A 26,134-nucleotide genomic window follows, 5' to 3' on the forward strand; every position below is an offset into this window, starting at 1 on the left:
AGCTCTTCATAAACTAGACGTGAAAAGAGCACTCCTTTACTATATTGACAGAACAAAACCTTTTCGCAAAACTAAACCACTTTTTGTATCCTTCTCACCACCACATAAAGGAAATCCCATATCAAAGTCTGGGATCGCAAGGTGGTTTGTCAAATGTATACAAATTTGCTATCACAAAGCAAAATGTACACTATCTATTCCCCCTAAAGCCCACTCTACCCGCAAAATAGGGGCTTCCATGGCATTTTTAGGGAAGATTCCCTTAGATATCTTCAAAGCAGCTACATGGTCTACACCGCACACATTCACGAAACACTATTGTGTAGATGTGCAGGCAAAACAACAAGCTAGTGTGGGCCAGGCTGTACTCAAAACACTATTTCAGACTACTGCAACAGATACTGGTGGTCGCCGCTAAAGAGGAGTACTGCTATGCAATCTATGCATAGTGTGTGATCTGCAGCTCATATGCCTTGAACAGAAAATGCTACTTACCTGTATGCATCTGTTCTTGGCATGTAGAGCTGCAGATTCACACAAGCCCACCCACCTTCCCGGCTACCTTTATCTGTTCCAGTATTATCTTAATTAGATACAACATGCATGGACATCTATTTCTGTTTCTCACAAAACTCCATCATCCCCTTCTTGCCGAAAAAACAATCTGAAGATGGAGTCGATGCCCATGCGCTCTATTGTCCAGAGGAGGAGTCTCCTATCTCGTGACTTCCAAAGACTTATTCCAATACAACAACAAAGTGCAAACATCCGGGCTCAACACAAGATGGCAATCTAGCAATCTATGCATAGTGTGTGAATCTGCAGCTCTACATGCCAAGAACAGATGTATACTGGTAAGTAGCATTTTCCTTTTTGAGTCTGTAATTGTGACCTGGCCTTTCTGTCTTTGTAACAGTAGTGGAGGCCTACAAGTCATACTTTGTGTAAGAGAGGACCAGAGAAATGGCAGCCTCTAATTTCAAATTTGCAAGCCCCTGGCCTTTTCTTTTGAACAGGATCGAAGTGCAGTTGTAAAAGGAGACCAAGCCCGCTTTAGAAATTCAATTACATCCTTTTGCTGCAAGCAGAAACTCGCACATTTGTGCCACTGCGGGTACGCCAAGCTGGAGGCAACCTTGCTGTGAGGAGTATCACTGTACACAAAGGCAGTGTCTGGGTAGATTCTTCTTACATATCCCTCTGTGCTTACTTCCAGACATATTTTGAGAGTGCTGACTGAGAAGCCACAACTCCTGAGTTCCTTATCCGTATAAATGTGGGAGATGCTGGCCCATTTGTTGCTCTAGTTACAAGTTCGTTTTGGCCAAGTAAGGGGGTGCCTCTGCAGAGTACCAAGAGGACAGCTGTGCAACCATAGCTGGATCTGCCCGATGAGCATTTCCCAGAAATGAGGAGAGGGAACATCACCTGAATTCTAACCATTACTGAAGAGCTTGAAGGCTGACCTACCTGAGAAGAAGAGGGAAAGAGAGTGCCAACCGGGCAGGAACAGCTGACTAATCGGGTGAGCAGAACCAGCTTACCCAGGAGCAGACTGTTCATCCACCCATCGAGACTCGTGAGAGTGACTGGTGGTCTCCCGCATAGGGGGGGCCTGTTCTCCTGCATGAAACCGCTGTACCTTGGCACTGCTCAATTGTGCTTCTGCGGCCTGAGCCGCTGTGACCCAACAGATGACTTGTACTGTACTGTGGCACTGTCCTGAAGTGTGCTGCCTGAGCAGACTGCATTGCTGTGACCCTGAACATTTGTGCCCAAGGTGAACCTTGCTGTTGCAGGTCAGGAAGTGTAGCTGAAGTGAACTGCACTGTTGTCATGACTGACTGGACTTGTACCAACCAAGCTGCTGTCCTATCACCATGAGAGGTGTTGGAACTGTACTGCTGCCCTAAAAGTGCTTTCGGAGACACTTGATCGCTGACCCTCCCAACTTAGTTGGTCTGATAAGAATTAAAACATTTTTTTTATATATTGTAAGAAAGTTCGATTTGGTTTCATTATGTTTTTCTGACTGAGATCCTGCTAATCAGGACCCCAGACTCTGTGTTTGTTCCCTAAATGTGACATGGTGAGTAATTTGGTACACCCCAGATTGGCCACTGATGTACCCTTTTGAGTTCCTAGTATGTGGTACTAAGGTACCCAGGGATAGGTGCACCAGGGGTCCCCCACGGGCTGAAGCATGTATTATGTCAACCATGGGAGACCACTCAATTGTTTCTACAGGCCTGCCATTGCAGCCTGTGTAAGCTGGTGCTAGCACTACTTACGACAGATGTATGATTCGTTATATCTGAGGTCACTGCACTCAAAACCTATAAGTCACCCCTAAGGTAGGCTTTTCTATCCTGAATGCAGGGTGCTCGGTTATAAGTGTGTGGGGGCCCCTGCATGAGCAGGACACCCCTACAATCCATGTAGGTAATTCTCCCAGGTTGTAAGTGCATCAGACATTACGATATATAGAGTGACCATGTGTCATTACGCCATGGCTAACTCTAAACTGGCTGTAACCAACCCGGTCTTGTTTGGAATCAAACATGTTGGAATCATTCCCCAACACCGTAAACGGTCTTGAAGGTATGATTCCATGCACTGTAAAGCTTCTCCTGGAGTTCCTCGAGGCTCCTGGTACCAGTCTTCTAGACCCGGACAGCAAACTGTGGCTGTTGCGGATCAGAGACCTGATTCTGCCCTTCTGCTGCTGAGCCAAGCTCGAGCAGGGAGAGGCAGGACAATGGGTTTCCTGTCACAGGAAGGTGTGACCGCCTTCCAGACAGGACTTGGTCTATTGGGACAGGATGGGGACGCATGCCAGCGCTACTAGACTGCTTTGAGGGCTCATTTGGTGCCCTCCTTGCTTACTCCAGTTGGAACCAGTTCAGGGAGCCGTTGGCTCTCTGGTGTGAAAATGGACAACGGACATCAGAGTATCCTCCCCACTGTTCAGCCCCTCCTGTGTGAGGGACCCCTGAATCGTCCCAACCCTTTCCTCAGGGTTCTTAAGGGCTTACCTGTGGGTGGTTCTTTAGATTAGTCGTGGGACAAGATTCAGATCCGAAACCACTTCATCTTCAACCAGCTGGGCACTTTGGACTTCGTTGGACTTCACTTTGGGAAACGAGACTGCAACTGGGAAGCCTCCTGCTGCTCCTGTTCTCGTCGTCCAGCCAGACTTCTGCCTAGTCTGTGCCTATGCTCCATACAGGTTCTTCACAAGGCCTGTGGACATCCAAGACACCTCAAGGAATCTCCCTTGGAGTGAAGGAGCCCTCGAGGCCTGCACTGTCTTCACAGCAAGTTTGAATCCAGTATCCCTCGTCGGAACCGCTGGAGCAGTACCCCTGTGCACCTCGTCGACTTGCCATTGCCAAGGCTTGTTGATGCTCCTCCAGAGAACTTCGGGCTCCAGCATCTTCTGCAACCAAGATCTCCGTCCGCACTGCAGTCTCTGCACTGTGGACCTTCATCAGTGGTGAGCTGCTGGAGGTCCTCTTGCGACTCCTGTGCCTGTGGGTCATCTCAAAGGTCTTCTTTGGGTCCAGTGGGCTCCCCTGTTTTCTTGGGCCTCTGCGGACCCACCTGCTCGTGGTGAGTCACTTGGACCTTGCTGGTCCCGACACTGCATCTTTTTTGTCTGCCACGTTTTTTGCCGCTGCCAAGGCTTGTTGGTGCTCCCGCCGGACACTGACCCCCTGGCTCTTGACATCCGACGTGGGATAGCTCTTAAACTGCTTCTGGACTTCCACAGCATTGCCTGGTCCGCACAGCTGCCGCTCCAAGGGCACCATCAACTCCTGCATCTCCGACATTGGTGGTCATTTTGTCTTCTATGCCTCCTGGTCACTCCTGAGTGGCATAGACTCTGTCCCTTCTGCTTGCAGTTACCTCTCATCTTGAACCCACCTTTGGGTTCCACTGGACTCTTTCACCGTCTTCTCCAGCGGCATCTTTACTGAAGTCCTCCATTGTGATCTACGGCGGTTTCCGAAGTCACTTCGCACCTATACACCCGGCTTCCCTGGTGTAGGTATCCTGTTTCCTGGGATATCCATGGGTTGGGTTACTCCATCTTCCACAGGATTTGTTCAGGGTCCTCTGGGAAGGGTCCTTCTTTAAAACTGCAATTGTGACTTACTCATTGACTTGTATTGAGCACGCTGTTGGGTTCCCACTATGCACACGGCCTCCGTGGGGTTCCTAGCTACTTGCCTTGGGTGGTTTCTGGGGTCTCTATGCCCGGCTCTTTTACGTCTTCAGAGTCCATTCTCGACTTAGGTCGTGGTTCGTATTCCACTTTCTTAATATATGGTTTACTCTTCCCCCTGGCGTCCACTGTGTATTTGTGCTACTTACGTGTTGTATTGCCAAAGTATTGTGTGTATTGTGATTGTATCTCTGTGTAGGAGATATTGCAATGTGTTAATGAGTGTTTATAATAAATACATGATTTTATAACTACACTGTGTGGTTCATTTTCACTTAACCTACACAATATGATTAGTACTGGTAAAACAAGCTGCTTTACACTCCTTCAAGACTTAGCCTGAAGGCCTGTCTCCACAGCTAAGACTTGGAGAGCTTTCTATGGGTGTCTAAGACCACTAAAATCACCATAAGAGTTGTCTGGATTAGTGCAGGGTGCTCCACTTACATTAGTGTGCACTGTATACTAAGCCAGTCTCCTACATATATATACATTGAAAAAAACAATGGTTAAAACTTAAGTTATAGTTGGAAAAACATTTATTCTTTCTATACAAACCAAACTTTAAACTACAAAAACATTAGGAATTCTAAAGTTATAGTTATACCTTAGATTTATCATTTACGCACCACCTTCAAATTACCATAACTTTAATCTATCTATACCAATCAAAGTTAAACTACACAAACATTAGAATTGCTCCAAATTACTACAACTTGTTCACCTCCATACAGTGTTGTCAGCTCGCTAGCCACACTACATTAACTATAGCTCGCTAGTTTACAATGCACAGTGTTCTCACAAATGAAGTCATTTTAGATGTCATAAGTGTTATGAATTCTAGGATTTCATATGGTACAAGTGGTGTAACGTGAAATGGTATAAGCAATGCACCGTAAAGGCACATTCTGTAGTCAATGTAGGGTGGCTAGCGAGTTGACAACACTGTTTACGGAGGTTTGTGAGTTATAGTAATTTGAAGGTGGTGCGTAAATGACAAATTTAAGGTAGAACTGTAGAACTTCTAATGTTTGTGTAGTTTGGTTTGTATAGAAAGAATAACGTTCTCCTACCTATAATTAAGCTTTGACTTTTTTTCATTTGATTTCAATGGCTTTTATCTTTTAATAAAGTGTTTTAAATCGTTGAGTGTTAAATGGGTGTCGGATAGTGGAGGAGAGTGTCAGAGTGTAGTGTAGTACAGTGGTAGCTTTTTTTTATTTTTATTATTATGCTTGATTAATTAAAACCATTGCATTCATTAAAACATAATTTGAAAAGTATCTAGTTTATATGCAGTTAGTGTAGTACAGTGGGGTGGAATGGCATAGCGTAGAGTGGAGTAAAGTGTCATAGAGTGGAGTGGCGTGTGGTACAGTGGAGTGTTGTAGGGCACAGTGCAATGGCGTAGGGTACAGTGCAATGGCCGTGGTATACGGTGGCATGTTGTAGAGTGTCTTAAAGTGGAGGTGTGGAGTGGAGTACAGTGTAGTGGCATGTTGTGGAGTGGAGTAGTGTCATGCAGGGGAGTGGCGTATCATACAGTGGAATGCTGTGTCAGAGTAGAGTGGTGACCTATATTGTCTTAAAGTGTTGGGGCAGAGAGTGAACTGTTGTGTTTTACAATGGAGTGGCGTGTTGTATAGTGAAGTAGATTGGTACAGAGTGGAGTGTTGTAGAGTGGGTGAAGTGGCATTTTGTACACTGTTACAATAGAGTGGAGTAGTAGGGTATAATGGAGTAAAGTAGCATGTAGTGGCATAGAGGGAGTTGCATAGAGTGGAATAGAGTAGAGTGAAGTGTCATACAGTGGAGTGTTGTAGACTGGAGTACACTGGAACAGTGTGTTGTAGAGTGGAGGGGCATATAGTGGAATGTCGTTGACTGGAGTCTCAAGGAGTGTCGTCAAGTACAGTCTCGTTGAGTAGTGTGTTGTGGAGTGTTTTAGAGTGTTTAATGGAATGCTGTCGAGTGGAGTGACGTAGAGTGTCGTACAGTATAGTGTCAGAGTGGAGTATCATACAATAGCGTGTCATAAAGTATCGTAGAGTAGCGTACAGTAGAGGGGCATACAGTTGAGTAGAGGTTTCTAGAGCGAAGTGGTGTACAGTGAAGTGGCGTGTCGTAGAGTACATTTGTTTGTTATACAGTGGAGTGTCATAGACTGGAGTAGAGTGGCATAGAGGGGAGCGGCATACAGTCGAGAGGTGTGTCATAGAGTAGAATGGAGTGTCCTTGAGTGGAGTGGAGTGGAATGGATGAGCGTGTTGTAGAGTGGAGTGCTGTGTCCTAGAGCGGTATGGAGTGTAGTAGAGTATTGTATAGTGGAGTTGCATAGAGTGTAGTACAGTGTTGTAGAGGGGAGTGACCTAGAGTGGAGTGGCATGGAGTAGAGTAGAGTGGAGTACAGTGAAGTTAAGTGTCATAAATTGGAGTGTTGTACAGTAGAGTGGCGTGTCAGAGTGCTTGAAAGTGTAATGGAGTGGCATTGTGTAGAGTGTTGTTTATTGTGGAGGGGCATAGAGTACAGTGTCGTAGAGTGTGGTAGAGTTGAGTGGAGTGACAGTGGCATGTCGTAGAGTGGGGTGGAGTAGCGTAGATGGAGTTGTGTAGAGTCGCATAGAGTGGAATATAGTGTTGTACAGTGAGATTGAGGAGAATGTTGTGAAGTGTAGGGGCATGGACTGGAGCAGAGTGTCGTACAGTGGCATAGCGTGTAGTCGAGTGTCATGAAGTGGGGTATATTGTCGTAGAGTGCAATGGAGTGACGTAGAGTGGAGTAATATGTCAAAGAGTGGGTGTCAAATGGTGGAGTGGTGTCGCTTGCAATAGTGTCGGAAAGTGTCGTGGAGTAGAGTGTGGTAGATTGAAGTCTTATAGAGTGCCATAGAGTTGAGTGGAGTAGTGTATTGTAGAGTGGAGTAATTGGGGGTAGAGTAGAGTTTCGTAGATTGCAATAGAATGGATTAGAGTGTTGTACAGAGGAATAGACTGGAGTAGAGTGTTTCTGGAGTTGAGTTTGGTACAGTGAAGAGATGAAGAGCAGAGTAGGGGATCATTATGTAGGGTGTCGCAACATGTTGTAAAGTACAGTGGAGAAGCATTGAGTGAAGTGGCATAGAGTAGAGGGCAGCGGAGTGCAATTGAGTGGAGTGGTGTGTCGAAGAGTGGAGTGTCATACATTGTCTTATAGTGTGGTGGGGGGTAGAGTAGAGTGGCATAGAGTGGAGTCTAGTGTTGTAGAGGGGAGGAGTATAGAGTGGCTTGTGGTACAGTGGAGTGGCGTGTGGTATGGTGAATTAGAGTGGCGTACATTCTAGATGATAGAGGAGAGTGTTGCGGAGTAGCATACATTGTAGTGCCATGTCGTAGAGTGGCATGCCGTACAGTGTCGTGGAGTGGCATGGAGTGTCGTACAGGAGAGCGGAGTGGCCTGTGGTGTGGTACAGTGTCTGAGTGGCATGTGATACAGTGGAGCGGAGTGTCGTGTTGTAGAGTGTTATATAAAATGAAGTAGCAAAGAAAAAGGCTGAACACATTTAGATTACATTTTGCCCAACCTCCTCTGCCCACATTTTTTAAAGTTGGGTGCCTACCCAGGGCACCTGCCATATACTTGTTGGGGGGCTGCAGGGGAGTCCCAGGGCCCCTGTAGCCCCAGCTAGCTACCCTCACCGCGGCGTGCCTGCATTGCTCCCGTCCGCAGGGCACAGCTACAAACGCTGCTCCCTCCGGGCGGGAGCAATATTTTGATCTGCTCTCCTGCCCGCAATGATGCGGGCAGAGAAATGGATCAAAAGTCTGCTCTCAGCAGGCGGGAGTATTTTCAAAGCTTCTGCCCGCTGGGAGTAGACTTCATGTAGGCTCCCAGCACGCAGGAGTTTTGAAAATACTCCTGCCAAGCAAGAGCAAACACAGGTTTCCCAGCCTGGGCCGGTGTGGGGGGGGAAACTGCTATGTCCTGGGGGGGTGGGCTCCCCGGGACATAGGTACAGAGTCGGCCCCAGGGAATGTGGTCCCCCGAGCCATTAATCTCTCAGGGAAGGGGGCTGTGTGCCCCTACCTTAAATTAATTGGCCTTGGGGGTAGCCTTTAATGGCTCGGAGTGGTGGGGCCATGCTGCCCCCCTCCCCATACAAACAAATTTCAGCCCCGGCGGTGGGCTCCCCATGGCCTTTTGAGACTTGGGGAGGGGGAGGGGCACGCAATAGGCCTCCCCTTTATGAATACAGCCCCAGGGCCCGGCTTCCCAGTGCATAAACATAGAAAAGTGGGCCGGCTGCCTTTTTTTTTGTTTGTTTTATCCAGTGGGATTGCAGCTTTTTTTTAATTTAAGATTATTTTTTTCTTTTTGGCCAGGGGGGTTCCTTTGTTTTTCCCCCATGGGGCCTGAGGGTCAGGGTATCCCTGCCCCCTTGTATATCTTTTTTTTTTTTTAAACCGTCCCCTGTCCTGAAAATAAATCCTCGAGTCCTGTACTGGCTGCCAGCAACATGGTTCTTCTGTTGATGACAGCCAATCAGAGCGCTTCCAGAGTCTGACTCCTGCAAGACACCCGAAGGGAAATAAAGCTCCCTGGGCCAATAAGAACTGTCTATTTTTAGATTGGCGCTCCCGCGAGCATCTCAGAATCGTGCGAGCCCAAATCTATATCTATCTACGGTCGCCAGTAGGTAGTTATAGTTCGGACAAAGTTTCCATAGGAAGAGCATTTTTTGTTTTGCTTATAACTTTGGCGGCGTATGATGACTCTTCATGAAATTCTCCAAACTAATTCTTTGTTCATATCAGTTCCTATGTTGAAAGTTTAGGGGTGATTCGTCAAGGTGGGTCCGAGAAAAAAGGGGGGTCCCAAAATGTGTTTTCTCCATGCAATATTCCTAGGAAACTTTAGACAAGGCTACAGGTCGAACGGGTGAACGGTATTACCCCAAATTTGGCAGGGAGAAGGGTCTTCATCTAGAAAGCACGCTTTTGTTTATTTGGTGTAAACCCGTTCAGTAATTTTGGAGAAATATCGAAATTTGCAGATATCGATATTTTGGAACTCTGCCATCTGATTGGCTGAGGCGTTAGGAGCACGAGCTTGCTGCTTATTGGCTGTAAGGGGAAAAAAAGGGCGAAAAGAGTAGTAAACAGGAGGATAGGAGCACTGTAACCTCTGAGGGGGGAGTCCGAAGCAAAGTAGTCACTCCTACCGGTCTGAAAGTGCGGTGTTGCTCAGAGTGACTTGGTGCTGAGTTGAGATGCTGCTACACTTGGGTATGAAACCGAGAGCCTAAACCGTGAGCTCATTGCTGTAAAGTGATGTGCTCTGGTCTTTGTAGCATACCTGTGCAAGTAGCGTTAATAGGCATTTATACCATACAGGAAGTGGGAAGCGAACTACTGGCCTCTACCATGTATATATACTATACCGGAAGTGGGAAGCGAAGTACTTGCGCCTACCGGTGTGAAGACTCTGGTATCTACGAAGCTGATTGCTGTAAAGTGATGGGCTCTGGGCGCTGTAGCATACTGGCCGCTGTAGTATTACTGTGTAAGTAGTGTTAGTATGCGTTTATACTATACAGGGAGTGGGAAGTGAACTACTCGCCCCTACCGGTCTCAAGACTCGTGGATGAAACCATGAGCTCATTGCTGTTAAGTCTTGTGCTCTGTGTAGTATTCCAATGTAAGTCATAGTAGAATGTTAGTATGTAATGCTACTAGAATGCAAGTATGTAATGTTAGAATGTAGGGCTGTCAGGAGGGGAATCTTGAGAAGTTTGTACACGGTGCTGGAGAAGACAGTTGCCTTGCTGTCTGCTCCTGTTGGTGGCGGTTGGTCTTTTCCTGCAATAAATCTACTTATCGGATCCACTGCTGTCTTCCTCTTCACTACATAAATTTGGCGTCGAACAGGAGAAGGTAAAAAGAAGGCAGCACTCACCAATATTTTGAGCTTCCTTGCGTTCTGCTGACGACCCGTTTTCTTGGTGAAGCGGTTTCTACTCATCCCAGGGTCGTCGGCTCATCGAGCTATGTCATCCGACCTCTGGTAGGATTTACATTTTTGGATTTTGGGCTTCCTCTGCCTCTTCACTACACTCTGGTCGCTGTACAACACGTGTGCAAGTAGTGTTAGTATGCGTTTATACCAATTCTGTAGTAATGCAGTAACCAATGCATCATGGCCCTATGGAGCGTCACCTCCCAGTCGCAGCTCATACTATGTCCCGGGGTGTGATTCCGCGGGACATTTATGTTTGCTGTTACAGGGCGGGAGCATGGCTACCACCCTGTGATAGCAAATCCTTGTTTGCCTCGTTGAAGCGAGAGGAGGAAATCCTCGTATCGCTTCAATAAAGCGGATCCAGATGCTAAAAATGGAGAGAAAAAAATGAAGCGGGGCTCACCCGTTCATTTAAATGAGCCCCCTGGTGGGTAATGTTCCGGGGCCGAGCCTATTATTATATTGCGGGGTCTCTGCAGCACTGGGGACCTTAATCTCACATGTAAATTAGGCCGGGAGGGCACAGAGACATTTCGCAGCATAGGGGATCGCCACCTCCCCGGGTATTGTTTAGTAATTGTTTGGGGGGCTTCGAGGCCAACTCAAGTCCGTGGATCGCCAGCCTCCGGGACTTCACTTAAATATGCAGGGTGGGCGTCGACAGTCCCTGAAGCCTCAGTGGCCCTAGGCAGTGCCATATTGGTTCTGTAATCACATGGGCAGTACTCATGGTGTTATAAAGTGATACACTCGTAGAACCTTTGCAGTTGTAGAATTACCTAGGCTTCATTTATGTAATAGTCTGTTGGTTTATATTTGGTAGGTGCATCGCAAAAATAAAAATGTTTTCTCTCATAACCTCCTATCAACCGCCGATTTTCACAATAAACTACAGACAAGTGTTAGAAAAAGAAGACCCATACACTCACTTATTTATTGGTAAAAAAATAACTTTTATTAAAACAACACAAATAAATGGAAATGCAACTTTATTCGAACAAACAGTAAAACATGATATAAGTGGGTGGGACTCCTCCAGAAGCAGCGTACAAAATCTGCAAGACATAAGTATGTGTGCCATGTCCAAGACAAAAAGAAAGGTAGTCAGAATGAAAGGAAGAATGTGAGAATGGGACAGAGAGCGAGCGAGTGAGTGAAATGGAGAAGGGGAGGGAGAGTCAAAAGAACAGAGGGAGGAGGAGACCGAGCGTCGGCCTACTGCAACCAGCCCTCACTGTTCACCTCCCGTCACCCGTGTGTCTGGGACGCTGGGGTCAGCGAGAAAGTGTGCGGTCCAGCAAGTCTTTAAAATGAAACCGAGATATGAATGAGGCCAGAGATTACATTATTATCTACGGCAACATCGCTTGCCTGCACCTGTGCAACCAGGCTGCTGCACCCCTGCCCCTTCCCCGCACTGTGCTCAATTGTAGCTCCTGCGCACCGAGGCTTCACTGCTCACCTGCCACCACCGGTGTGTACAACGACGTGCCGGTGCGAGCTCCAACTCAGGGGTGCCGCTCTCAGGGTGGCACAGCAGGTCTCCAGTCGGGGACGGTGTCTTGATACCACGATGGAAGGTGTCAGAATGCCCAGGGCCTCATCACAGGCTGAGCATGCGCTCCGCCGATTATGGTGCCACTAACTCAGTGTCTGAAAATGGAGAAATAATATAATGCTGGAAACGTCTTGAGGTTAATGAAGGTTTATTTCAAGCTTAATAGAGAACACCAGTTGAGTGCATCCTTCCTTCTTGAAGTACGATCTACCAACTGTTAGTGGTAATCGTGGTTCAAAGAGGAGTTGGAGTGAACACGAATACACAAGGTTAAATAATATGTTATGCCAACGTTCACATACAAAGAGTGCATGCTAGAAGCATAATGTGCACTTGCAATGCAGTGGCGGAAGCCTTTGTGCATGTACACTTAGTAATCAGCTCACTACAGTGCCCCAAAAGCCAACGCCACGTGTCTGTAGGGCAGCGCTGCCCGCTGGCTCAGGCCTACAGTACGGTCCAGCAGGTCCTTAAAATGAGACTGAATGAGGTCAGAGATCACATCATTACGCACGGCAACATCGCTTGTTTGCACCTGCGCACCCAGGCTGATGCACCCCACCCCTCCCGCCGCACCGCGTTCAATATCAGCCCCTGTGCACCCAGGCCCCACTGCTCACCTGCTGTCATTGGTGTGTGTCCAAACACGACGGCCAGCGGGGTTCACAATTCAGATCTAGTTTTAATTGCCAGGATGGTGTACACCTCATGGATCCCTTTTTTATTGCGCATTGTGATATGCGTGGTGGATGCGGCCATATCACCTGAGGCAGTGTGGAAGAACTGGGACATGTGGCGTAGTAGTTATCCTATTTATACGTACGCAAAGTGGGCTGGGCTTGCGTACGCCAGGCCAGCGTAGGGGTGTGAATAATTATTCCGGGGACTTGGGCGTTGTTCAGTTCCTGCCTGGGCAGGAAGTGTACTTATGTGTGTGTCTCACTCTCACTCTCTTACACACTCTCTCTTACTCTCTCACACACTCTCTCTTACTCTCTCATACACTCTCTCTTACTCTCTCACACACTCTCTCTTACTCTCTCACACACTCTCTCTTACTTTCTCACACACTCTCCCTTACTCTCACACACTCATTCTTACTCTCTCTCTCACACACTCTCTCTTACTCTCTCTCTTACTCTCTCTCTCTTACTCTCTCACACACTCTCTCACTGATGTAACGTTTCAGATGCAAGGCCATCACACGTGGAAGGCTACTGTCCAGAGCATGAATATTGATCAAAATGATCGTTGTGTGTACTATAAGATATGTGTACACAGCAAAAAACTTTTCAAAAAAGCTCTCTAAGCAGAAGAGGTGTCTCATCAAACGCTGTAGAGAGAATGACTAAAATGGGTGCCGTCCTCCAACTGTTAACAATAGGAAATGTTATGAACCAATCCAATGCTTTTTTTTAAGGTCACATGGCGAGCGCGCAAGGAGGCCGCACTCAACGTGTTTTTGAGAAAATATATTTACCATATTATAAGTTTATTACAGTTAGAAATATATAAATGTTTAAAGTATTTTAGATTATCGCTTGCTCTAATATACACTTTAAACTTATTTAGATATAGTTTTGAGACATAAAAAAAAATGAGGGAATGGCGTACCTGTCGCGATACCATATGTCTATGACGTAACACAGGGCCTGGCAGCGTGCACTCGTCTTATACGGAATGCGCAGCCGGCGCAACCCCATACGTATATGACGTAACCGGACACCCGTCGCATGCCAAACTAGCAGCTGGTGCGACCTCTATGTATATGATGTTAGGAGGGATGCGGTGCTACGAAGCCGTCGTATACGAAATGCGCATCCTTTACGAGTTTAGCAATATGGCGCATAGGATTCGCGTGCTGATGGAGCTTGGTACACTACCGATAGGGGAGTCCAGTTTAAAAAAAAAAAAAAAGATATGCATTATTTTTTTTAAAGATATTAAAAATTACATTTTTCAAATTTAAAAAAAAAAAGGATAATAGAGTTCCAAGAAGAAATAGAAAAAATATAGGTTTTATAAATATTAAAATATCAAATTAACATTTAAAAAACGTTCGAAATTCACTGACAAAAACATAGGTTTTACAGACGTTATAGTTAGGAATTAGCATTTAGTTGGACATTTCACTCCTATAAAACCAGAGAAATTCGCCCGTTATAGCTAGTTGAGCTAACTATAACTCGCACGCCTGCAATGCACTGGTGATTACATCACTCATGACATGGTCAGTGACATCACTGATGACATCTCAAATGACATCACTGACGACATCATTCATGTGATAATCTGATGCTCATACTGATGCCCTAATATAAACTTTAATACATGCACTCTAATATACAGACTACTATTTTTGAAACCATACACACAACAATGCCAGATACTACATACCACCCACTATTTCCTAGGTCTACACACACATCCAGTCACTTTTACATGCAGTTAGTCATCAATACAGTACTATAATATGCACTCATACACCTATACATACAGTCACACTCATCCATAGAGTTACTCACACACCTAGTCAGTCATGCAAAGAATCTATCACATACCCATTTACTCATGTATACAGTTATACACACCAACTCCGTTATTTAAACACACACCACATCACTTATTTATGCAGATACTAACACATACTTACTGTCTTATACAATCACTCATACAAGCAGACACTCATTTATACACCCACTATTCAAATAACTTACTCACGTATATTGATTTATATACTCCAACACTCACATATACTGCCCTAAAACCTATGTAGTTACTCCCACATATACCACTGAGACATTCACTCACCAACACACCCATACACACACTAACTCACACACTAACGCACACTTTCACACAGTTTTCTCACCAACCCATGCATTCAGAAAGACACGTTCAATCCCTCACTTATACAGTCAGTCACGCACCTACTAAATAATCCATTCTGGCACTTGTAAATCCACTCATTCTTCAATACACCTTGGCATAGATGTATATGAAATATTTAAACTTTACAGAAACACACATTCACTGGATGATGTCATCAGTGATGTCATCAGTGATGTCACTGACTGTGTCATTAGTAATGTAATATGTGACGTCATCACCAGTGCTTTGCTGGCGCGCTAGTTATAGTTAGCTTAACTAACTATAACGGGCGAATTTCTCTGGTTTTATGAGTCAAATGTCCAACTAACTTTAACGTCCCTGAAACCTATGTTTTTTTTTCAGTGAATTGCAAAGGTTTTTTAAATGCTAATTCCTAACTAGAACGTCTGTAAAACCTATGTTTTTTTCAGTGAAAATATATATATTATTAAGGAATATTGGATATGTATATATAATATAATATTTCGCGAAGATTTGTCAACGGGCGCCAAAGTTATTCCAAATAGAATGTTGCGTATTTCCTATGGAAAATAGGTCCTAACTAGAACTACCTACTGGCGACCGCCGGTAGGTTATATATATATATATATATATATATATATATATATATATATATATATATTCTCTTCAATACCTCAAAAAGTACTGAACTGATTTACACCCACATGGCAAAAAAACGATGGATTTAACCCAGCTCTGTGACTAGGGGTGAATGTTTGATTTGTTCAGCATTCCGTCCATCATCTGTTCTTTTTTCATCTGTCGCCGTAAGTGGGAAGGGTATGCCCAGACATGGGTTCCGTGCTCGCTATGCCACCAGATTCAAGCTAGCCTGCCTGATGAGGGGTAGTATCCCGAAACTGGTCCCAGGATACTTGTTTCTGGTCCAGGGAGGACCTGGCTCGGCAGTTCGGGCTGGACTGTTCCCATGAGGAGCAGGGTCAAGACTGATTTGTGTATGGCTGGGTCTAAACTGGGGTTGCATGGTGAGCAAAATAATTATGGATTTAACCCAGATCTCTTGACTGGGGTGAATGTTTGATTTGTTCCGCATTTCGTCCATAATTTGTGTGTTTCCCCTAGACTAGGGAGGAGCTCCACCAAGCATAATATTGTCACTGTTGTCGGGGAGCTGCAGGAAGTGAAGCAGTCTCTCCCAACAAAATTAGTCTCCTGGGTCATTTAAACCCTGACCCCAGTAGAGCTTACAATATGTATTTAAAGCACTCATAGCTGGAGCTCTATGCTCCTGACTGGACTGCAAGGCCCTCTTGTTATTTTTCTAATTGTTTTTTGTTGGGCTAAAAAAAGTTACACGAAAGACCGAAAACTTGTTGCTTTTATTAAATCTAAAAAAAAAGCAATTTTTCAGTCTTTTGTTTTTACATTTTGCAGCCCAAAAATTGCAATACTAAAAAAACGATTAAAAGAAAGAATCCCACACATTTTTATTATCGCTGTTATTAAACTTTGCGTTGTGGGAATGACTGAAATGTACTCTAGACCAAAAATATTGGTGATTTTTGGAGAAAGATGATAATATGGTCACTTTTATATTTTGGTGTTGTGACTTTTAGAAAGTCATTGTTCTACCTGAATGCAGCCAGTACCTCCAAGATGAACCGCATGCTGAGCATGCCAGAAGGCCATGTGTGGCGTGGGGTTGGCAGCTGCAGGGAGTTGGATGCATGGCCTGGGTGTAGCCCAGCCTCTGTGGCCAAGGATTGGCTTTACATATGGTAGTAAAATATTACATTACGTTAAGATAATGTATTAGAAATTCACTGAAAAACACAAAGGTTAAAGTGATGTTATAGTTAGGTGAAAATATCAGTTAAACCATGCCGTTTTATACTTGCAAAAATGCTGAAATTCACGAGCTGAAATTCACGAGATATAGCTATCTCAAGTAACTGTAACCGGTACCCTAAGGTAACTACAACTTGTATCCTCCCCATACACTGGTAATTATCCCACATATTACATCACTCATGACCTCTTCTATGACATCAATCATGGTTGATAAAGGCAATTTCTTTCAAAATATTTCACTACTAAAACCAAACTGTTTTGAAAAAGAAACTAAGTAAATGAAATAGCAAAGTGTGCCAATTAAAAAGCAACACGCAACAATATGCTTGTAAGGGGGCTTACTATCCAGCAGGTTAGAAGTTCAAACCCTGAAAGAAATGTATGTTTTCCAGTATACTGAGGTTGATAAAATGAATATGATTGCATTGTAACGCCTGTAATAGTGCTAGAAAATGGCACAGCTGCTATAAGAAGGGCTATAAATAAATTATTACTGTGCTCGCTATCAATAAGGTGCAAGTTAGGTTGCCTTTTTTTTTTTCTTTGTGCCCCCTGCGCAGTTGTTCTTTATTTCAATGGTGGCCAGTAATTTCGAGGGGGGGTGGGGAGGGGGCCGCAGTCAGACCATTACATTCACAAGCACATACTCCCAGTCACTGCACACCTGCACCCACAAATACACATACATACATTCATGCACACAACCCATTCCCACCCTTCCTCGGTGACGGAAGGGAAACCTTCGTGGTACCTGAGGATTGGGACTGACCCCGCCTCCCACTGGCTGACCTTGTAATGGGGCAGCTAATGAGAGGAGGCCATTCCTCACTCTTAACAGAGTGGGATGGGGTCAATGAGGCTGTTGACCTCACCCCACTCTGTAATAACCGGTATTAACGGACACTCAGCCCAGGGCACTTAAGGGCTTAAAAATTAAGCGTCCAAGTCGATCAGTGACGTAGCCCCTTGTCATGAGAGGTAGGGCCTCCCAAGTGCTTTGCCGGGCTGAGGAGGTCACACCTGTAAGGCTGTGAAATCTTCAGCCTTGCAAAGTTCAGATCAGGCAGCCAGGCGCCTGCACATTTAGCTTATGTACAGCGCCTCGCAACCTGACCTGAACATGGAAAGTGTTTGTCAGGCTGACCTTGGCTCAGCCTGACAGACCCTCCTCATCTTTATAAAAAGGTGGGGGGTGAGGCCTCTCCTCCTTATGGACTGGCTGCTACTGTTAGTAGTTTTATGGAAAGAGCTGGCTATATTTTATAGTGTCTTTAAAATTACATCCCTCCCCAAACAATCTGTCCCTTGTTGCGTAGACACTATTTGTGGATGCAATGTATTTCTGTGGTGTACAGGGCAGGCCTGGCACTGCGAAGGTGAGCTATATATTGTGTCAGGTCATTTGTTTACCTATTTAGGTATACTATGGCTGAACAGCTACGAATGCATACTTTAAATATGTATCTTTAACTCCCTTGTGCCTTTGAGACATTCTCTAGGAGATTTGGAGAATATTGCTTCCCACACTTAAACAGAATGTATCTTTTTATGGCCATTACAAAAATGAAGATGAAAAAAACATCAACCCCTCAGATATGTGCGAAAGGAAGGACAACACTCCATTCCCGTTCACACAATTCTCTGTTTTCACAGCAGCTCTCTGCGGAGGGATTTTACTCCATAACCAAAGTACATATGATATATGTATTTAAGAATTTACCTTATTAAAAAGCAGTTTTTTACGTGATCCTGACTGCAATTCAGCATGATGAGCGCTTTTATTGCTGAGCACAGTTCTAACTTGGCTCTGTGTGTGTTTAGTGGCTCTAAAGTCTGAGTACAGTTTTCTTCCACTCTCTCCATTGGGTGATGGGTTGTCCTGTGCATGCATTGTTTTACCTCTTAATGAAATGGGGCTTTAAACTAAAACTTGCATCCAAGTTAGTGTACATTATAAAAGAGGCACTGTCTAGGACCATCTGAATGGGTGTTATTAAAAGCCAGGAACCCTGAATGCTATTAGATATCTTTGGGGACTCATTGTGTGTAACAGTCCTTTAAAAAAATAAAGAGCATATTCGGCCTCTTTCCATGTTCATCTGTTCTCTTAGGGGCAACAATGTGTTTGCAGCAGACAGTGTGCACACTGTGACCTGCATGTTCCGCTAGTGCTACCATGTGCAGTTCAACCATAGAGCACTTGGCAATTAATTTATGTAAGCTAGTAGGTAATGGGTTATTGATCGCACATCCTCAGATGTGGAATCCGGTAATGTTAGAATCCGGGGTCTCTGGTTGGCGCAGGTATGCACTTGCGACAAGCAGGGACCCTTTCCTCTAAGTCAGGGCGTAGGATTACCTCTTTAAAAATAACCCCTTCTCACCTTCTAGGTAACGTGGCGCGAGCAGTCAGGCTAGATTTCCAGAGGGCATTAGGTTAAGCGTTCAAGATATCTCACACAATAATCACCACCCCACCACACAAAGAGACAAGGCTGTATTTATATCAAAATAAAGTTCTTTATATAAAAGATTTCTTCAAGCAGGATGTCAAAATACAGTCACTTAAATAAGGTTCCAGTTACTTTAAATGCTTTTAGGCAGTCCAAGGTTCTTAAAATGGCACTTTCCTATTCAAAACAAGCTTCTTTGGGGTTCTGTGCGCTTCGTAGCGCCTTCGGTATGCTTCGTACTAAGTTTTGGACGTCTCTTGCCGTTTCTCACGCTTCTCGCATGAGCACGCGTACTCGGGACGTGAACCGTACGGACCGTACCCTCGTAGGTACGTGTCGTACACGTTCGGTACGCCTCTTCCCAAACCTCACGCTTCTCGCGTGATCAACGTACTATACTTTCAATGGGGGACGATTCGTACCTTTCCGGATCGCTTCGTACCGTCGCTCCGAAGGTTGCTAAAGCGCACGCTTTACGCGTGAGCAGCGTAGCGGGTCTCAAGCATCAGTACCGCCCGAACCAAGCAACGGACGGGTCGTACCAACGCGCGCTGCACACAGTACCTTGGAATTCTTGTTGGGCAAAGGTCCTGGCGGCTCCAGAAGTCGGTGAGGGGTGTCCCATGTCGCGTTGCTGTCCCTGGAGGTCAGAGGATGGCGATGCTTCGTGGAGCACGTCTAGGCTTCCGGACACGCACCAGAGGGTAGAAGCAGGAGGGGCAGCTCGGGGGCAATTCCTTCAGCGCGTCGCGCTGCCGGCTTCACAGAGAGGACACACAGGGCTTCGTAGGTCCTTGCAGGGGCTTCCACGGCCATGGGGGGGGTCACAGAGGCTCGGCGCTCGGAGCCTAGTCAGTTTCTTCTTGGTGTTGCGAGCTACGGCTCGGGGGGCAGATGCTTGCGGTGCTTGGACCAGGTAGACAGGTCTTTGCGGTGCTCGCAGTAGCCCCGGTGGCAGATGTTGCGGTGCTCAGATGAGGGGCACACAGGTCCTCAGGGGTCAGCGCCACAGGATCGCCTCCAGCAGCTTCTCCTCTTCTGGGGAAAGGTAGCGCCCACTGTTCCTGGGGTGCAGATCAGGGGCAAGTTCACCAGCAAGCCCTTGGAGATTGTTCAAAGCACAAGTTGATTCAAAAGTCTTTTCTTCTCAAGTCTTTTCCTCCTCTCCTTCTTGCAGCAAGGAACCCACCACAGGCCAGTCTCACAGGTCAGAGACAGTAGTCCTCCATGCAGCTTTCCCAGGTCCTTCTCTTCAGGCAGAGTTTCTTCTTGGCGCAAACAGGATCTGATTTCTTAGGTGCAGGGCTCCTTCTTTTATAGCACAATTCTTTTGTTCTTTGTCGCCAGGGGGCCTGGGCCTGGCTCAGTCCAGTTTTGGAGCACTTTGTTGTGGTGACTCTGCTCTTTCCTTTCAGCAGCAGGGCAGAGACATCAGCCGCTCCACAGGGGGCGGAGCCGGCATTGTGGTGGCAGAGCACAGGTCTATTCAGAGTCAAAGGTTTACTCCTCCCACCCATCGTGGTGTAATCTCTCTACCCACTACCTGGCAGTCAGCCTGTTTCCTGGAATTCCCCAGCCCTGCTCCTTTACTGTTACTAGGCAGAACACACACACACACAGCAGAGGCGGACTGAAATGGCCAGGTCAGTAAATACTAACTTTCTAAAAGTTGTATTTACAAACACAGGATATTAAAATAAACTTTACTAAAAGCATTCTTTTATTATTCTGAGTTTAGGCATACTAAACTTGACTTTCTACCATGCTCTCTGAGTCCACTGGGATTACAGCATGTAGTAATTCCAGCAGCCCATTCTGGCCTATGGAGAGCAGGTAGCCTTCAATAGTGAAAAACGAAAATGGCTGTAATTCACTATTAGGACATGCCACACACATCGGGGCATGTCCTACCTTATACCTACAATGCACCCTGCCCTTGGGCCTAGCAGAGGGGTGACTAATATGTAGTTAAGTGAAGGTTAAGGGACTGGCAAGTAGGTGCACTTGCGCAATCAGCGCGACAGTACCAGACCGCACGCAGGTTCTGCAGTGCCAGACCCTAGACACATTTTACTAGGCCGCTTCTGGGGGTGGCACAACCAGTGCTGCAAGCCCACTAGCAGCATTTGTATTTACAAGCCCTGGCACCCCTGGTGCACTTTACTAGGGGCTGATAGTAAACCAAATAAGCCAATTATGGAATCCAATCAATGTCAACATTTTACCATAGGGAGAGCATATGCACCTTGGCACTGATCAGCAGTGGTAAGGTGCCCAGAGTCCTAAAACAGCCAACAACAGGTCAGAAAAAATATAGGAGGAAGGCAAAAAGTTTAGGGATGACCCCGCAAAAAGGGCCAGGTCCAACAGGTAACTAGAATCCTAGTCTTGGTAATGGTCGAGCAGCTGTTTGCCACCAACACGACAACAGCTACACCCAGGATCCTGAATTCGGCCATCTCTGCACCCACTTAGCTTACCACTTTATTTCTACGTAGCTACTCAAATAGACACCCATGAAGTCATCTAGCTATCAATTCATGTATTTACTCACCTATTCATACAGAAATTGATTTTCTTAAACATTTATCCATTTATTATTTTAGTTACCCATTCATTAATTCATCCATGCACTGCATTTGCAGGCTGACGACCCTGTGGCAGGGGGTCTCCGCCTGTGGCTAAGGAGGTCAGCAGCAGTATCCACAACGCGGAAAAGACATTGCTGGATCAGTATTTTAATTTTTTTTACACATCGCCGCATTAAGCGCAGAGGAGCGCTTTTAACTCTGGAAACTATCCTGTGATCCCAGTCTCTCCCCCGGACTCCAGGACACCTACCTGATCACTCCTCCTGAGTGCACCGGTGCTCGGCTGAGCGTTGACCGCTTCAGCGGGCTCGCAGCGGCAGGGGCCGCCATCTTGGGCCGGGTTGCTCGGGTGAGGTGGGAGGCGAGGCCAGTGACATCACCGCCACACCCCCGAGTCCCGCCCCTACTTAAACGGTCCATATGTGTCAGCGCAGCGGACGAGCGCAGCGGGCGCGACGAAGGCGCGCCGGAGTTGCGCCTGAGTTAAGCCCGTCTGCGCCCGTCCGCGGCCGACCGGGACCCGGGCCCACCCCCCCTGGCCATTTTGTGAGGTATTCCTCTCATGATCTATTATCACTACAACCTAGCTCCCCCTCAGGAATAGCCCTCCCTTCACTCCCCTCGCACACTTGCACACGTATACAAACATTGGGGCTCTCCCGCCTTCCCCTGCTGGCTGACGATATTCAGTCTATTCCACCATTGCCGAATGAACCTAGATCGGCTCCTCTACTACTACATAACATGAGATGCTACTACCTCAACACAAGGTCCCTAATAAAGAACCAGGTCAACATCTTCCTTTTCCTGACGGAAGAAAAACCAGATCTTCTGTTGTTGACCGAAACATGGACCAACCCTCATTCCTTGCCGGACATTCTGGCATCACTTCCCTCAGACTACTACATTCTGACTGCCAACCGTGCACAAGGGAAGGCTGGAGGTGGGGTAGCAGCAATTATTTCGAAATCCTTTCATTTCCGGGAATTACCTTCTCTCACTCTCCCCAACACAGAGAATTTGGTAATCACACTAGACTCAGAGAGCGGGGCTCTTACTGTAATTCTGTTATACCGTCCTCCCCAATACATGGCCAATTATCCAGTACTTTTGGCAGAACAACTGGCCTCCCATGTAATAAAGCACTCTAAAACTGTCCTAGTGGGGGATTTAAATTATTGGTTCGATAGAACAGACACAGACACCCAAGCTGGAGAACTGAGGGATCTGCTTACAGATCTAAACCTGGTCCAACACATTCACTCTCCCACTCACCAGAAGGGTCACAGCTTGGACCAAATCTGGACATACAACGTACCATCATTCTCTCCTATTATAAGCCCTTGCATCTGGTCAGACCATTATCTTATCCAGTTCCCGCTAGAATTTCAAGGGCAGCACAAGGCCAAACCTCCCATGGGTAAAGAGTTCGGCAAATGGAAATCCATGGACCGCTCTGGGTTCATGGACACGTTGAACAACACCCTTCCCCCATTAGACGAAGATCTGGAGGTTGACGAGAGGGCACTGTCCTCCTGGCTTCTCCATGCAGCAGATCTGTTCGCCCCCTCTGTATACCTACCCAACATTAGAGGTAATGATGCCCACAAATGGTTCACTCAAGAACTTAGAGCACTTAAATTAGGGGTACGACAGAAAGAAAGACAGTGGAGAGCCACCTACTCTTCACAGGATAGGGAAACCTTCTGCGTCGCTAGGAAAAATTATCAAAAAATTTTAAAACAACACAAACTTAATTTCTTCTCCTCAAAAATGTTATCGTCATCCAACAAGTCCAAAGATATTTTTAATATAGTTAATGAACTCTGTGACAACGACAGGACAGCCCCTTCAATAGCTCCTACGCAGAAGCTATGTGATTCCCTGAATAATTTTTTCAGAGAAAAAATTGTCACTATCAAATCGAGCATTGCTAGTTCCCCAACGTCACTTCCTTTGGATGACGTCTTTTACAATCCCTCTGTATTAGATACCTTCCCGGTCATTGATGGTAAAACTTTTTCTTCACTTTTGACGAGGGTAAAGTCCGGATCCCCTAACGACATCTGCCCCCCCCACATTTTCTCGGAAATCGGTCAGACTATCCCTCAGGGGATTCTACCCCTACTAAATAAATCACTGACCCAGGGCAGGGTACCTACTGGCTTTAAACACGCTCTGCTAATCCCTCTAATTAAAAAACCAGGCCTGGACCCTCAGGACTCATCAAATTATCGTCCTATATCCCTGCTGCCGTTCCTATCCAAGATATTGGAGGCTCACGTCTCCAATTGCCTTTCCAACTTTGTGGAAACCACTGGATTTCTGGAGCCAAATCAAGCTGGGTTCCGTCCAGGCCATTCGACCGAGACGGTAACCCTGGCAGTCCAGAATACACTTCGGTGTAACGCAGACAGGGATGTCCACCAGGCACTGGTGCTTCTTGACCTGTCTGCTGCATTCGACACGGTCGACCATACTATTTTGGTCGGCCGTGTCGAGCAGGCAGGCCTCAGAGGTGCTGCCCTGAGCTGGGTGGAATCATTCTTCTCCGACCGGACTCAAGCAGTGAGACTGGGCACTTTCACAGCCCCTAGAATTAAGAACGATTGCGGGGTCCCTCAAGGCTCATCCCTGTCCCCCCTTTTATTTAATTTATACCTGCGTCCCCTTTTGTACTCCTTGAGGAAATTCAAAGTGTGGATCCTTAATTACGCAGATGATCTGCAATTGGTTTTCCCCCTGGGGTCGCCGGATGCTGTCACTGAGTTTAGGGAGGTCATGGCTCATATCCAGAGTTGGATGGGCCTTAACCACCTAAAACTTAACCCAGGCAAGACTGAATTGATCTTGCCTGGGAAGAGCGAACTCAGCTGGGGACCTCAATTTTGGCCTCTGGAGATGGGAAACCCCCCCTCCAATTCCCGCACAGTTAAGAGCCTTGGAGTCACCTTTAGTGAAGACCTCTCCCTGAAAAGTCAGGTAGGGTCAGTTGTTTCCGCTTGCTTCTTTCAGCTGCGCAAGATTAGAAAGATTGCCCATTTCCTAACCCATTCTGCCCTGATACAGGTGACCATCGCCCTTGTGCTGTCTAGGCTGGACTACTCAAATAGTTTATATTTGGGCCTTCCAGCCGGGCAGCTCAAGAGGCTGCAGCTGGTTCAAAATCAGGCGGCCAGGCTGATCTGTGGGCTTCCTAAATGGCAGTCCATCAGGCCAGGCCTGGCAGACCTGCACTGGCTGCCGGTAGCCCAGAGGGCGGCTTTTAAAACCGGCTGCATTATCTTTAGGGCATTACAAAGTAAAGGCCCCAAATTTATCATCAATCTGCTTGCCAGATACACCCCCTCCCGCAACCTCCGCTCTGGTCACAAAAACTTGCTCATGGTGCCGGTTGTTAGGAAACAACGTCAGGGCGGCAGCTCTTTTCATTTTCTTGCTGCCTCCCTCTGGAACTCCTTGCCAGCTTCGTTAAGGTCACACGAGGATATTCTAGCCTTTAGACTAGCCTTTAAGACCTGGCTTTTTAGAGAAGCTTATCCTTAGACGTTCTAAGTTGTCCTCCTGTTGTTGTGTTATGCTCTGAAAACCTCCTACAGCGCCATGAAGCCTACGGGCGTACGTGCGCTTTATAAGCTAAATTTAACATAACATAACATAACACTCTGCCAGCCATGTAATGCATGTGACCTAATCTTTCACTGACCAACTCTCAAATCCGCATCATCACATATACAATTTTGCCACACAATGAAAAAGCACTTTACTTACTGAATTTGGCAATGCTTGTTTATCATCCCAACATCCAAAGAACTATGTTCTCCTCTCAATTAAAGTGACTGCACCCTGCCATTTTGTGGACATAATTTTTGTAAAATACTACCATGTTGGTAATGGCCATTCATTTGGGATTATCACCTTTCCATTATCCTGGCACCTCAGAAGAGGGCATGTTTCGTAAACAAATTGTGTGACCAGACGAGTACTTGTGGAAGCGTTGCACTTATGCTTATAAAGTGGAATATAAACCTCTTTTGTTGCTGAAATTGTCTTTTTTCTTTCTGACATTTTTTTGCAAGTCCATTTTACTTCTGGGGAAGATGGGGGGAGAAAGAGCTACAAATGTAAAATTTACGTGTGTGTTGGATGAGGGGGTTATTACTCTTGATCTAGCTGATATTTTCGAGTAGTACTGCCGATTTAAAAGTTGTAAATAATAATAAATGTGGGGGTATGTTTCTGCCCGACAGAAACACTAGAGAAGCTCTGAGCTTATGACGTGTAGTGGAACACACCTCTGTCCCTTCATTTCTTTGGACAGTACCATGCATTGGGCCTCCTCTACTACCTGCGGAAGAATGACCGTCTTGCTGTTACGAAGATGCTGAATAAATTCACCAAGTCTGGCTTGAAGTCGCCATTTGCATACTGCATGTTGATCCGCATAGCAAACCGTCTTTTAGAAGAGTCAGAGGGCGGGTGAGCACCTTAGTGCCAGCAATATTTTTTGCTCTGTTGTCTTGTAGTTTTTCTTTTCTGCTGTTTATTTACTTCTCTTCTAATTGCTGCTTCTTTCCTAAATGTTTTTTTCTCTGTTGATTTCTT

At 46.1% G+C, this 26,134-nt stretch overlaps 1 protein-coding gene across 2 annotated transcripts in view; it reads left to right on the forward strand.

Annotated features, from left to right (window-relative positions):
- Window positions 1-26,134, forward strand: part of COPG2 (coat protein complex I subunit gamma 2) — a 341,223-nt gene that overhangs the window by 140,185 nt on the left and 174,904 nt on the right. For both annotated transcript variants that reach the window (XM_085653601.1, XM_085653602.1), the window contains exon 9: window positions 25,851-26,008. In XM_085653601.1, coding sequence (XP_085509727.1) covers window positions 25,851-26,008 — 158 coding nt within the window. The remainder of the gene's footprint in view (window positions 1-25,850; window positions 26,009-26,134) is intronic.

Source organism: Triturus cristatus, chromosome 4_1 (genome assembly GCF_964204655.1).
Source record: "Triturus cristatus chromosome 4_1, aTriCri1.1, whole genome shotgun sequence".
Classification (NCBI taxonomy): Eukaryota; Metazoa; Chordata; class Amphibia; order Caudata; family Salamandridae; genus Triturus; species Triturus cristatus.